This window comes from Zea mays, chromosome 1, assembly GCF_902167145.1.
Source record: "Zea mays cultivar B73 chromosome 1, Zm-B73-REFERENCE-NAM-5.0, whole genome shotgun sequence".
Taxonomy (NCBI): Eukaryota; Viridiplantae; Streptophyta; class Magnoliopsida; order Poales; family Poaceae; genus Zea; species Zea mays.
This window is the reverse complement of record NC_050096.1, coordinates 35903813-35917649: the sequence shown is the minus strand read 5'-3', so window position 1 is coordinate 35917649 and position 13837 is coordinate 35903813. Positions and strand designations below refer to the sequence as shown.

General features: G+C 51.3%; 1 protein-coding gene across 13 annotated transcripts in view; it reads left to right on the top strand.

Moving 5' to 3' along the window:
- Positions 1–13837, top strand: part of LOC103633789 (rho GTPase-activating protein 7) — a 49031-nt gene that overhangs the window by 20376 nt on the left and 14818 nt on the right. For all 13 annotated transcript variants that reach the window (XR_004850505.1, XM_035960317.1, XM_035960315.1 and 10 more), the window contains 3 exons: positions 7146–7250; positions 7512–7589; positions 8019–8074. Coding sequence is in view for 12 of the 13 variants with exons in the window: in XM_035960317.1 (XP_035816210.1) it covers positions 7146–7250; positions 7512–7589; positions 8019–8074 (239 nt within the window). In the remaining variant the exon portion in view is untranslated. The remainder of the gene's footprint in view (positions 1–7145; positions 7251–7511; positions 7590–8018; positions 8075–13837) is intronic.

Sequence of the window (13837 nt, the reverse complement as noted above, 5' to 3'; positions counted from 1 at the left end):
CCCCCAGGATTATCAGAGAGTTAAGTCCCTTTTTCCTTGTCTTGGTAACTCTAAGGCACACCTTTCCCCACCATTCTGAAAAATTTCCTTCATCAGCAGTCGGAGTGAGATGCCCCAAGCCAATAGCAGCAAGAATTGTATGCCAAAATTGCCGGGCAAAAATGCACGTAGTAAGGAGGTGCTGAATTGTCTCTTGGGCTTGATCACACATTGGGCAAACATCTGGGTGTGGCAGTCCCCTCAACTGTAATCTGTCAGCTGTCCAACATTTGTTTCTTATTGCCAACCAAAGAAAGAACTTGCATTTGGGAGGAGCCCAGGTCTTCCATAATCTCTTCCAAGGCTCAAAAACAATAGAACCTAATAAAAAGACCTTGTAGCAGGATTTAGAGGAGAACACCCCTGATGTCTCATGTCTCCAAACATGGCGGTCTTCCTCCTGAGAAAGCTGCACATCTCCTAAAGTATCCCATAAGAAAAGAAATTGCTGAATTCCAATCAAGGAAAGGGGGGGGGGGGGGTTGATATGTGCAATCCACTGCCTGTTTTCAAGAGCCTGAACCACTGTCATAGAGGTAAGAGCTCGCTTAGCCACCTTGGACACCACTTCTGAAGCAAGATCTCTGATGGAGCATCCATTAAGCCACTTATCTGTCCAGAACAAGGTATTAGAGCCATTTCCCACATGAGAAATCAGGGATGCAGCAAAAAGGTCTTTAACATGTTGCTGAATGGGGATGGACAAGCCAAGCCAAGGCCTATCCCGATCTGTTTTTTGAAGCCAAAGCCATTTGGCTTGAAGGGCCCAACACATGTGTTGTAAATTAGGGATCCCAAGCCCACCATACTTCAAAGGTCTTGTGACTGAATCCCATGCCACAAGGCAGCTACCCCCATTCACCTCTTTTCTCCCTCTCCACACAAATCCTTTTCTGATTTTATCAATTTTGTGAATCACCCACTTAGGGACATTCATTGCAAGGAAAAGATAAACTGGGATGGCAGAGAGAACAAAGCGCACAAGGGCTGTCCTACCAGCAAGGTTGAGGAGCCTAGCTTTCCAATTTGGTAGCCTATCTGCAATCTTGTCAACCCAAGTCATCAAAATATTCCTGCTAAGCTTCTTATCTGAGATAGGCAGCCCCAAATAAGTGCAAGGGAAAGAAGAAGGGGTGCACTGCAGAATGTTACACCCTTCCTGCAGCAAATTATCCTCACATCTTATTGGGATGGCACAACTCTTGTGCAAATTAGTTACTAGGCCAGAAGCTTCTCCAAAACAGTCAAGAATGAGTTTGACACAATTTAGCTCTTCCACCCTGGGCTTGACAAACAATACAACATCATCTGCATATAGAGATAATCTGGACTTCACCATGGCACCTTCCAGACTAGACAACAATTGTTTTTCTTCTGCCACTCTGAAAAGGCTACTGAGCACATCCATCACCAAGACAAATAGCATTGGGGAGAGGGGATCCCCTTGCCTCAAACCTCTGCGATGTCTAATCAGCTCCCCAGGAAATCCGTTTAATAAAATTTGAGTCGAGGAAGTAGCCAGTAGATTGGAAATCAGATTCCTCCACCTATTACCAAAACCAAGGTAGGATAAAACCTCAAGAAGGAATGCCCAGGAAACAGAATCAAATGCCTTTGTTAAATCCAGTTTCAGAAAAAGGCTGGCCACTTTTCTCCTGTGCAATGACTTAATTGAGTGCTGGACCAACATATAATTGTCATGAATAGATCTGCCCCTAATAAAAGCACTCTGATTAGCCTCAATCAACTTGTTGAGGAGAGGAGCAAGCCTATTGGCAAGGACCTTGGTGGACAGCTTAGCAAAGCTGTGAATGAGGCTGATGGGCCTGTAATCACCAGCAGAAATGGGGTCTGCCTTCTTGGGAATCAGAGTAATATATGCTGTATTCAGAAGCCCAAACTTTTGTGAATTACCAAGGTGAAGGGCAGCAAGGGCAGCCATCAAATCTGCCTTAATTATAGACCAGCAAGTTTTGTAGAATCTCCCTGTGTAGCCATCTGGCCCAGGCGCTTTATCTGAAGGAAGACTGGCAATAGCCTCCCACACTTCCTCCTCAGTAAAAGGCAGCTCAAGAGCAGACAAATCTATAGGATCTCTGTGACATTCTTCAAGCTTCAGAGTTAGCCTTCTCTGGGGGGCACACCCCAACAGATTAGAGTAAAAATCATGCAGCACCTCCTGCTTTTGATCATGAGATGTGACCACCCTCTCACCATCTAATAAGCTATATATATGATTTCTTTTCCTGCGACAGCAGGCCTGCATATGGAAGAAGGAAGTGTTGGCATCTCCATCTTTCAGATACTGAACTCGAGATCTGAGCCTTGCAACAGTTCTCTCCAGTGAAGCAAGGACCAGGCATTGTTGCTTGAGTTTTCTTAACAGCCATAACTCATCTGGGGATAACACCCTGCTGTCTTGAGCCATTTCTAGCCTGTGCAAAATCTCTCTTGCTAAACCCAGTTGAATTTTAATGTTGCCCACTGTTTTGTGCCCCCAAGACTGCAGGGCTCTAGTTAGCCTCTTGAGCTTCAGAGAGATCCTCTCCAGATGACCACAAATTGGAAGTGGCTGGCTCCAGGAATCTGCCACCAACTCACGAAAGCCTGGCATTTTGGTCCAGAAACTCTCGAAATGAAATCTCCTTTTCCCTGTACCTTCTTCTTCACGCAGCTTTAAAATCAAAGGGCAATGATCAGAATCTTCTGAGGCCTTGCTGAATAAAGTAGCCGCTGGGAACAACCCTTCCCAGCTCGAAGTGCAGAAGACATGATCTAATTTAACAAGAGTGGGGGCCTGTCTCTGGTTAGACCAGGTGTATCTTCTTCCAATCAAAGGAATTTCTTTCAGCTCCTTTTCATCTATCCATCTTCTGAATCTTCTCAACAGGGCCCTGTTGATACAGGAGTTGTTCTTGTCCTCAGACCTGGAAATCTGATTAAAGTCACCTGCCAAGATCCAAGGCCCATCACAGCCTGCCCTGACTTCACTTAACTCATGTAGAAAAGCCTGTTTAAGATTATCTTGATGTGGCCCGTAAACCCCTGTGAACCACCAAAGTGGGCCTGAAGCCTCCTGCAGCTGAATAGAGACCGAGAACTCCCTGATCACATGACTGCTGTGGGTGAAAATTCCATCTCTCCAAGCCACTAAAATGCCTCCTCTTGTCCCCTGTGCTGGACTGAAAACAAAATTACTGTAACCAGCACCAAGGATGGAAAGGATATCAAAGTCCGAAATGTTGCTCATTTTGGTTTCCTGCAAACAGATAAGTGAAGGCTTGAAGTCCAGGACTAAGGTCTTGACATTATCTTTCCTAGCCCTACTATTCAATCCTCTCACATTCCAAATTAGAAAGCTGCACTGGTCCATTGAGAAAAAGGAAACACGACCAGACCAAACGATCCAAGCTTACGCGAGCTCAGATGCATCCCAACCAAACAGAGCTGCCAAAGCAGCGATGTGCTCTCTGGAGAGGGGTGAATTATATAGAGCAGCATATCTGCTAGCATCTTCCAGAGAGATATTGCCATGCCCATCACAGAATCCCAACTTCTTGCAAACAGAGACTGCTGCATCGGAGCCTAACTCAGGCGGGATCTTGGCCACCCTTCTGGACCTCCTAGGCTTGAAATTTCTTGGAAGGGTCCTCTTTCTGCGTTTAGGGACCGGTGGCGGGCTCAACAGACCATTAATGGCCTTGGAGATGTGTTGACTAAATTCTTGCAAGGGGGTCGAGGCTGCCGAAGACACTGCCTGGGAGTGAACCGGTGTGGCATCTCTCCTTCTAGAGTACACCTTCAAACAAGGTGGCTTTACTTGCAGACTATGCTTGATAATTTCCCAGGGGTCCCTGACCTGTGCAGCAATGGTGATGGGGACCCTCGGGTCTTGCATGTTTGGCACAGAGGCCTGATCTGAATGAACAATACAGAGACGCTCTGAGTTCTGTCCAGTCCTGTGACACCCGCCAAATTCCTCCATCGTTTGAAAATTGGTTCCGTGGGGAGGCCCAGGAGAGATGGGCACCGGCACTGGCCCAGGGGAAACCGAAGGGATGAACGACGGTAATGGGGAGCCCGAAGCGTCTACCCCTGTTCCCACGAAACCCTCCGAAGCGTCCACCCCTGTTCCCACGAAAACCTCTGCTGCCGAGGCGCCCGGTAACTCAACCGACGCAGAAGTCCATCCAGACGCAGAGTCGCGCGCCAGAGGAGGAGAAACCGAAGCGGCAGACCCTTCCCCCAAGGGGACAGGGAGCGCAACCGTCCCGCCAGGCGCAGAGTCGGCGCGGACACAAGGCCCGAGGCACGCGGAGCCGTCGCGGGCAGCAGACCCGATGCGCGCGGAACCGGCACGGGCACTAGGCCCGAGGCGCGCGTGCACAGGTCTGCGAACAGTCGCCGTAGGTTTTGAATGTGGACTCATCCGCCGCTTGTCATGGTCTTGCTCGCGATCGTCGCCGGAGTAGGGAGGCGGTGGCGGTGGCAAGGAACTGCTGTCCAGGATCCCGTCCGAACGGAACACTTGCACGGAGATTGGGAAAACCAGTGTGCGAGGACTGGGGTCGGAGTCACAGGCACGCGGCTCCTCCGCAAGAAGATCCAACTCCGTCGGCACAAGCCCTGGCTCGTCGCACCATGCACTCAACTTGAAGACTGAAAGATCGACGCCTTCCGCGGACGCCGGGTGCACATCACGGATGAGGCAGTGCTCATCAAGAAGAAGCGAGGCTGTCTCCAACCCCCAGAGATGAGCAGGGATTCCTCGCAGCTCAATGTCAACTGGTACTGGCAACGCTCGCCCGCCGACGGCCAAGGCATGTCTGGACCAGCGTTTGATGTGAAGGCGAACAGTGGGAGAGACAAAAGGCATACCGCCGTTGAGGACCCGGCAGGCAACCTCCTCACTGGGGAGGAACGCGACGTAGGAATTTGGCGCAGCACGACGGAGGTCGAGCGACTGCGCATCGAGGCTGAACCTCGCAGCGAGCGCCTCAGACACATCCGCGGCGCAGCCAGAATTCGTCTGATCAAAGACAGTGATGATCAGAGCCCGCCGAAGATTTTCTTCTTCCTGGAGGATCTTCCTGGAGTACTTGATGATCCGCGTGGTCCTACCCGATGCATGAACAAAGCTTTGTTCGGCACAATGCTGGGCGGGCACCTCGACTGCTGCTTCCTGATCTTCGCTATTCCTCTGGCTTCCTGATCTTCTCCTCCTCTGACCACGGCGGGTGCGTTTCTTCAATCTTCCAACGTCATCAATTCCACCAGCCTCAGCTCTGCCAGCAGAACTATCACCAGAGCCAGCCATCCCAGAGGACTGGGAGACAGGCCTCCACACCAGGCCCCGTCGTGGCTGGGGTACGCCTGATCGCCGGCGCGGGCACACGTAAGCACGGTGCCCAGGCAGCCGGCAACAGAAACACCTCACCAGCCGACGACAAGCAGCAGCACGGTGGGAAGGGGAAAGGCAGTTAAAACACTTCCCCCTAAGGTCGGACGGAACGACCCTGGGGAGAAGAGGAGGGGACTTGAGCGGGCGAAGACGACGTCGACGAGCTTGTCTTCCTTCAACCTTCACCCAGCCAGCGCCATTATCGGCCTCCCGGCCAAGACAGGGAGCAGCCCTGGGTAGAAGAAGAGCCTCCTTGAATGACGACCTCCGTCGATGGAGTCCCGGAGAGCCAACGGGAGAGAACGCCGGGCTTCCGTCGTCGCGCCACCTAAGGGCCTTGGAACGGCCAGCGGCCAACGGGGTAGAGGCAGTCCCCAGCGCCAAGGGAGAGGAAGGAATGGCCGTCGGGCCTGGAGTAGGCACCGACGTGGGGCTGTGGGGTGGTGAGGGTGGGGCGCCAGGGCGGGAGGGGAGGGACGGGGCTGGGAAGCACATTATGACATTGATTCAGAAGTTCTGTAAGGCCTAGATGAAAATGAGGTATGCTGTGAAAAATGACTGTGCCAGATAAATATTCTAGTTCTTTCTTCAATTATGTTTGTTTGTGCTTGTACTTAGGCATCAGAGTATTCTAGGACACTAACTTAATCAAGTTGCATGCTCTCCCTACAGGGGCGTGGCCAATCATTTGTTAGTCGACATACATGAAGTACCTTACATATTTCATCAAAATCACTGCATCTAGTCATCTCAAGCAATGTTTTCAAGTCGTCTAGTCGAACCTAGTTGCATAGCTATCGACCTGTCGATTAGTCGCGATTAGTCGTTGACTAGACCGACTAATCGAGCCTAGTAGCAACAAGTGTGGGAAACCCTAATCCTAACACGGGGTTGGGTGATGTATTAATAGACCAAGTTAGTTGGGCCTAGCCCATTACACAATGGTGAGATTGTAATTACACGGGGTAAACCCCAAACCCTAAACGGGTACTCTAACAACAAGAAGGGACATAGGCCACGGGCTATAGCAAGTAGCAATAGGGCAACAAGCAAGAAAACCAGAGTAGCAAAAAACACAATCACCATCTGAGGATGAGCTCATCTTTCGGATTATGGGATTCTGTCCATTGTTGCTTGATGCAGTCGGACACACAAGAGCTGGACCTGCGCGACAATGTTTGAACCTGGAAGATGGCGGATGTCGTTGGATCTTGCGGGCACCAGTAGTGGAGCTTGAGCGGCCGCATGGAAGGTTGGAGTTGGATGTTACGATGGCCAACACCGCACATACAAACTTATCCATCTAAACAAATCTAAAAAAAAACTAATGCCAGATGCCGGCCAAATCAGTCCCACAAGAGTTAAAAAGAGAATGGAGGATATCTACAATTGCACCAGTCATCCATTATTCATGAGTATTTATAAATAGATTTTGGGCCTCATGGACCAAGACAGGATATACACCAACCTACCATGTATACATATAATACATGTGGCATAAAAATATGAAAATTTGCATCAGATGTCAGATAATGCAGTATATATTTGCTTACATATTAAAATCAGAGACTTTTCATAATGGAGCTTGAGACTGTACAATATTTGGAATAGTTGTTTTCATCTATTTCTTTCTTACTGTGATTTGGTGGGGAGGGACTGAATCTTATCATGGAGTTGGAATATAAGGAAATTCAATCTGTTGCAGCAGAGAATAAGTCTGTAATTGGCAGACCAGCAGAATTTGCACTTGTCGATGCTGATGGCACTACAGCATTCCTGCAGAAGGCCTTAAAGTTCATCGAAGATTATGGTAAATATTTTTTCCTTGTTTTAATAATTCAACACACTAGTTTGCTTGGAATTTCCTGTAGTTACGAATTTGTGGCATAAATATCCTGGTGAACATCAAATAACATCCAACTACATGTCTCTGTCTCTCTCTCTCTCTCTCTCTCTCTATATATATATATATATATATATATATATATATATATATATATATATATATATATATATATATTCACCAAGTTGATGTTCAATGACAAGTGGAATCCCCTCCCCCTCTTTCTAGGTGTTAAGGTCGAAGGAATTCTTCGTCAGTCTGCTGATGTTGAAGAAGTCAAACGCAGGGTTCAGGATTACGAAAAGGGTGATTTCTTGTACTTTGAACATTTTCCCTTTTAAGTAAAGCTTGTAGGCTGTTTTCTAGATGGATCATTTTGTGTATTTTCCTTTTTGGCCACCATAAGGTGGTGTTTTTCATGGATATTGGTCTATTTTAGACCTGTTATTTCTATCTTCTTAATACAATGAACGTGCAGTTCTCCTGCGTGTTTTAGAAAAAAAAGTAAAGACAACAATGCTTGACACTTCTCAGTGTCTTACCAAGAGCTTATTGTATGTAGTTTTAGTAAGTTATTTATCTTTTTATTAATATCTTCCGTACATATTTGCATCAAGCTAATTTGGGAGGGTGTAACCGTGTAAGTTTGATAACCCGAGGGTTGTATTTGCTCTGGATTATTTGTTACTTGCTAGCTATGTGTTTAAAATCATGTCTTTCAATATCAATTTGTAGGAAAGAATGAGTTCTCCCCAGAAGAGGATGCACATGTTATCGGTGACTGTATTAAGGTGTTTATTTGACAAGCATTTACTATGATCTACAATAGAAATAAACTGTGGTTCTATTCTTTTAGTAACTGTTAGTGTGTGCTATTTTAGGTAGTTTAGGTGGCACGGCTGCACATGCTTGTTGCCTTGTGCGCCTGCCCCTTATTTGGTTAATTGGTCTCAATAGGCAAGGATCTCCTTGATAGGATTGTGTAGGATGTTTCCTATTCCTGTGATTGTGTAGGATTGTTTCCTTTTTTGTAGACATCCTTGCCTATATGTATTTGAGCCTTTGCTCCCATTAATCAATCATCATATTTTCTGCCAATTCATTTCTCTCATGGTATCAAGAGTCCGGGTTCTGCCTCGGATTTCCTCGTCTCCACTCAATTAGCGCGCCGGCCTCCCTGCCGAGCAGCGCCCACGCGCTGGCCTCCCTACCGTGCTGCGCCATGTCTGCCACTCCTCCACAGTCTCCCACGACCAAGGCGGCTGCTGCTGCCGCTGGACTTGCTGACTCCTCTGTCTCGGCTGTTGGAATCTACTGGCGCTCACACACTCGCTGGAACGCCAAGAACAGAGATAGAAAGAGATGAACAATGGCTAGTATGCTCTTTTTCTTTTGTTGCGTGGTGTGTTGAGTTGTATGAGGTTCTTTAACACCTCACCCCATCTTTTTCTACTTAATATAATGATACGCAGCTCTCCTGCGTATTCGAGAAAAAAAGAGATGAACAATAGCTGTACACAAGACAATGGACCCAAGAACTTGGCGCACACACACCTACAACGCACGGACGCTGCGTTTTCTATTTCCTTGCCACCATTTGCAACAATTGGTACCAGAGCCAGTTTATGTCCAAGATCTTGCGCTACTACCTCGAGTCTGAGTCCATGGCGATGGTTCCGCACGACGCCGGGGGGAGTTCGGTCTCCATGTCGTACCCGGTGCTATCGCCAGCGAGCTACATGGCGTGGGCGATCAAGGTGGAGTCGATCCTCGACGCGCAAGGTCTCTGGGAGGCCGTGTCTCCACCAGATGATGGAGAGGTGAACGCTGTGAAGAACAAGACGGCGCGGGCACAACTTCTACAAGCTCTGCCCGATGACATCTTGATGCAGGTCTCCACCAAGAAAACGACGGCGGAGGTGTGGGCGAGCCTCAAGACTCGTTTCGTCGGGGCGGATCGGGTCAAGACGGCGCGCCTCGCCACGCTCAAGGGGGAGTTCGACAAGCTGTACATGGAGGACGGGGAGGCATTGGACGACTACGCCGGCAAAATCAGCGGTATGGCGGCGCGTTACGCCGGGCTTGGCGCGACGCTCGACGACGCTGCCATGGTGAAGAAGCTCCTCGACACCGTTCCAGATCGGCTCTTCCCCGCCGTCGTGGGCATCGAGCAGTTCTGCGACGTCGAGACGATGGCGTTCGAGGAGGCGCTCGGCAGACTGAAGGCGTTCGACGAGCGTTCCCGGCGGCGTACTCGTGCTGGCGGCGAACGGCGCGACGACCAGCTCCTTCTCACGGAGGCCGAGTGGAAGGCTCGACAAAAGAAGAAGTCGACGATCGACAAGTGCTTCAACTGCGGTAACCGCGACCACTTCGCTCGGGACTGCCATAAGGAGGAGGAGGCGCTGCTAGCCAGGGCCGATGAAGAAGCGGCGCTCCTGTGAGTGCGGGATGCAGCGCTAGGATTAGGGGGAGATTGTTGGAACCGGACCACCGACACATGGCGTGTCCGTCGGGGCCGCCCGCACACACGGCGCGCCCACCCAGGTTGTCGGGCCGCGACACACGCGCCCGCACGTATAGCAGCGGGCTTTAGGTCTCTTGGGCCAACACTCCCCCAAAAAGCTAGCCTGTCAGGGGGTTGCACCCTCAACCATATAAACCATGCTTTCTCACCCTCACCACACAATGTGGGACTATTCCTAACAATCTCCCCCTCACACATTGTGAGCCAAGATTTGTCTGAGAATGCATTGGGTCAACCTGGCTCTGATACCAATTGTTGGAATCTACTGGCACTCACACACTCGCTGGAACGCCAAGAACAGAGATAGACAGAGATGAACAGTAGCTGTACACAAGACAATGGACACAGGAACTTGGCGCACACACACCTACAGTGCACGGACGCTGCGTTTTCTATTTCGTTGCCACCATTTGCAACTGAGCAGTACATGAGCCTTTATCGACTGAACATACAGAGAGCTACGAACTCCACCAGTCCACTACCCAGCCTTCACGCCATGAGCCGCATGACTCATTTTGCTTTGCATGCAAGCAACCTCCTCACACACACGAACAAGTCACCAGCCAGGCGCTAGCTTCTCGGTCACTCCTTCCAGCATGCAAGCACGCACGCAACTAACGCACGCACTACACCACTCAACTAGCTAGTGACCAGCACCATGCGCACACACCCACGGAGCTAGCAGTTGCACTGCATGCACACTGAAAGGGAATTAGGCTTACACCTATTTCCTAATTGATTTTGGTGGTTGAATTGTCCAACACAAATAATTGGACTAACTAGTTTGCTCTAGTCTATAAGTTCTACAGGTGCCAAAGGTTCACAATAAGCCAATAAAAAGACCAAGAAAGGGTTCAAACAAAGAGAGCAAAAGACATCCCGAAAGGCACCTTGGTCTGGCGCACCGGACTGTCCGGTGCACCACCGGACAGTGTCCGGTGCACCAGGGCACTCGAAGCTGAACTCGCTACCTTCGGGAAAATCAGAGGGCGCTCCGCTATAATCCACCGGACTGTCCGGTGAAGTACCGGACAGTGTCCGGTGTCACACCGGACTGTCCGGTGTCACACCGGACTGTCCGGTGTGCCAGCGGAGCAATGGCTACATAGCGCGCAACGGTCGACTGCAACGCATTTAATGCGCGCCTGCGTGCGCAGAGGACAGAGCACGTGCAGTTGGCGCACCGGACAGTCTACAGGACCTGTCCGGTGCACCACCGGACAGCCCAGAGGCCCCACAAGTCAGAGCTCCAACGGTCGAACCCCAACGGTCTACTGACGTGGCTGGCGCACCGGACTGTCCGGTGCGCCATGCGACAGCAGCCTTCCAACGACCATTTTTGGTGGTTGGGGCTATAAATACCCCAACCACCCCACATTCAATGGCATCCAAGTTTCTACACTTCTACACCTTACAAGAGCTATATCATTCAATACAAGACACACCAAAGAGATCAAATCCTCTCCCAACTCCACACAAAGCTTTAGTGATTAGAGAGAGAGATTTGTTGTGTTCATTTGAGCTCTTGCGCTTGGATTACTTCTTTTCTTTCTCATTCTTCTTGTGACAAACTCAATTGTAACTGAGGCAAGAGACACCAATTGTGTGGTGGTCCTTGCGGGGACTTTGTTTCCCGTTTGATTGAAAAGAGAAGCTCACTCGGTCCAAGTGACCGTTTGAGAGAGGGAAAGGGTTGAAAGTCTTTGTGACCACCTCAACGGGGAGTAGGTTTGCAAGAACCGAACCTCGGTAAAACAAATCATCGTGTCTCGCCCTTTATTTGCTCACAATTTGTTTTGCGCCCTCTCTCTTGGACTCGTTTATATTTCTAACGCTAACCCGGCTTGTAGTTGTGCTCAAGTTTATAAATTTCAGATTCGCCCTATTCACCCCCCCCTCTAGGCGACTTTCACACACACATGCACAACTGCCACGACTTGTGCACACACATGCGCTGGGATTATTCTAACAATCTCCCCCTAATCCTAGCGCCGCGTCCCACACTCACAGGAGCGTCGCTTCTTCATCGGCCCTGGCTAGCAGCGCCTCCTCCTTCTTACGGCAGTCCCGCGCGAAGTGGCCGCGGTTACCGCAGTTGAAGCATTTGCTGATCGTCGACTTCTTCTTTTGTCGAGCCTTCCACTCGGCCTCCGTGAGAAGGAGCTGGTCGTCGCGCCGTTCGCCGCCAGCACGAGTACGCCGCCGGGAACGCTCGTCGAACGCCTTCAGTCTGCCGAGCGCCTCCTCGAACGCCATTGTCTCGACGTCGCAGAACTGCTCGATGCCCGCGACGGCGGGGAAGTGCCGATCTGGAACGGTGTCGAGGAGCTTCTTCACCATGGCAGCGTCGTCGAGCGTCGCGCCAAGCCCGGCGTAACGCGCCGCCATACCGCTGATTTTGCCGGCGTAGTCGTCGAATGCCTCCCTGTCCTCCATGTACAGCTTGTCGAACTCCCCCTTGAGCGTGGCGAGGCGCGCCATCTTGACCCGATCCGCCCCGACGAAACGAGTCTTGAGGCTCGCCCATACCTCCGCCGCCGTTTTCTTGGTGGAGACCTGCATCAAGATGTCATCGTGCAGAGCTTGGAGAAGCTGTGCCCGCGCCGTCTTGTTCTTCACAGCGTTCACCTCGCCATCATCTGGTGGAGACACGGCCTCCCAGAGACCTTGCGCGTCGAGGATCGACTCCACCTTGATCGCCCACGCCGTGTAGCTTGCCGACGACAGCACCGGGTATGACATGGAGACCGAACTCCCCCCGGCGTCGTGCGGAACCATCGCCATGGACTCGGACTCGAGGTAGTAGCGCAAGATCTTGAGCAGTACATGAGCCTTTACAGACTGAACATACAGAGAGCTACGAACTCCACCAGTCCACTACCCAGCCTTCACGCCATGAGCCGCATGACTCATTTTGCTTTGCATGCAAGCAACCTCCTCACACACACGAACAAGTCACCAGCCAGGCGCTAGCTTCTCGGCCACTCCTTCCAGCATGCAAGCATGCACACAACTAACGCACACACTACACCACTCAACTAGCTAGTGACCAGCACCATGCGCACACACCCACGGAGCTAGCAGTTGCACTGCATGCACACACATGCACAACTACCACGACTCGTGCACACACATGTGCTGGGATTATTCTAACATCGGCCACCCTCACCCGCGCTCAGCACGACGAAGTTGACGCTCGCCAAGCCAAGGAGGAGCTGCCCTGGAGCGCCAACAAGCCTACGACACATCCCTTGCCTGCCTTGCCAAGGCAGAGGAGGAGCTCCGCGTCGCCGCCAGCGCTCACGATGCCGCCCTGGCGCGCAGATCGGGAGTGGACGGTCGCTGAGGCTGCTGCGGCTGCCCTCGCTCCCCTGTTCCATGAGGGCGACTCCTCCGCTCCTGTGCCCACGGATATCCATGGCACCATGCTGCTGCAGGAGGCTGCTGCCCTCCACCTTCATGCCCAGACCGTCGCCATCAGCAACATTTGGAGCCTTGTCCACATTGTTCTCGACATCGACTCCGGTCACTACAACCACTGGCGTGCCCAGTTCTTACCGACCCTTGGTAAATTCTCCCTCCAGGATCGCGTCCACCTCGATGCCTCGGTTTCCTCCCTGTCCCCGGATTGGGATCAGATGGATTGCGTCGTCAATTCCTGGATCCTCGACTCCCTCGCCGAGATCGTCTCCTCCTAGGGCGACACTGCCTAGGACACCTGGCTCGCCGTCGAGTCCCAGTTCCTCGAGAGCCGGGAAATACGTGCCATACAACTTGAAACGAGGTTCCACAACTTCGTCCAGGGAGACCTCTCCATCGCCGAGTACTGCCACGCCTCAAGATGGCTGATGACTTCGGCGCCCTCGGGGAGGTCGCCTCGGACCGCACCCTCGTCCTCAATGCGATCCGTGGCCTCAACGAGCGCTTCACCCACGTCGGCACTCTGCTTCGTCGCGCTCGGCCCTTCCTCACCGTCCTCGCCGTCCGCGAGGACCTCACCCTGGCGAACCAGCAGTCTCCTCCGGCT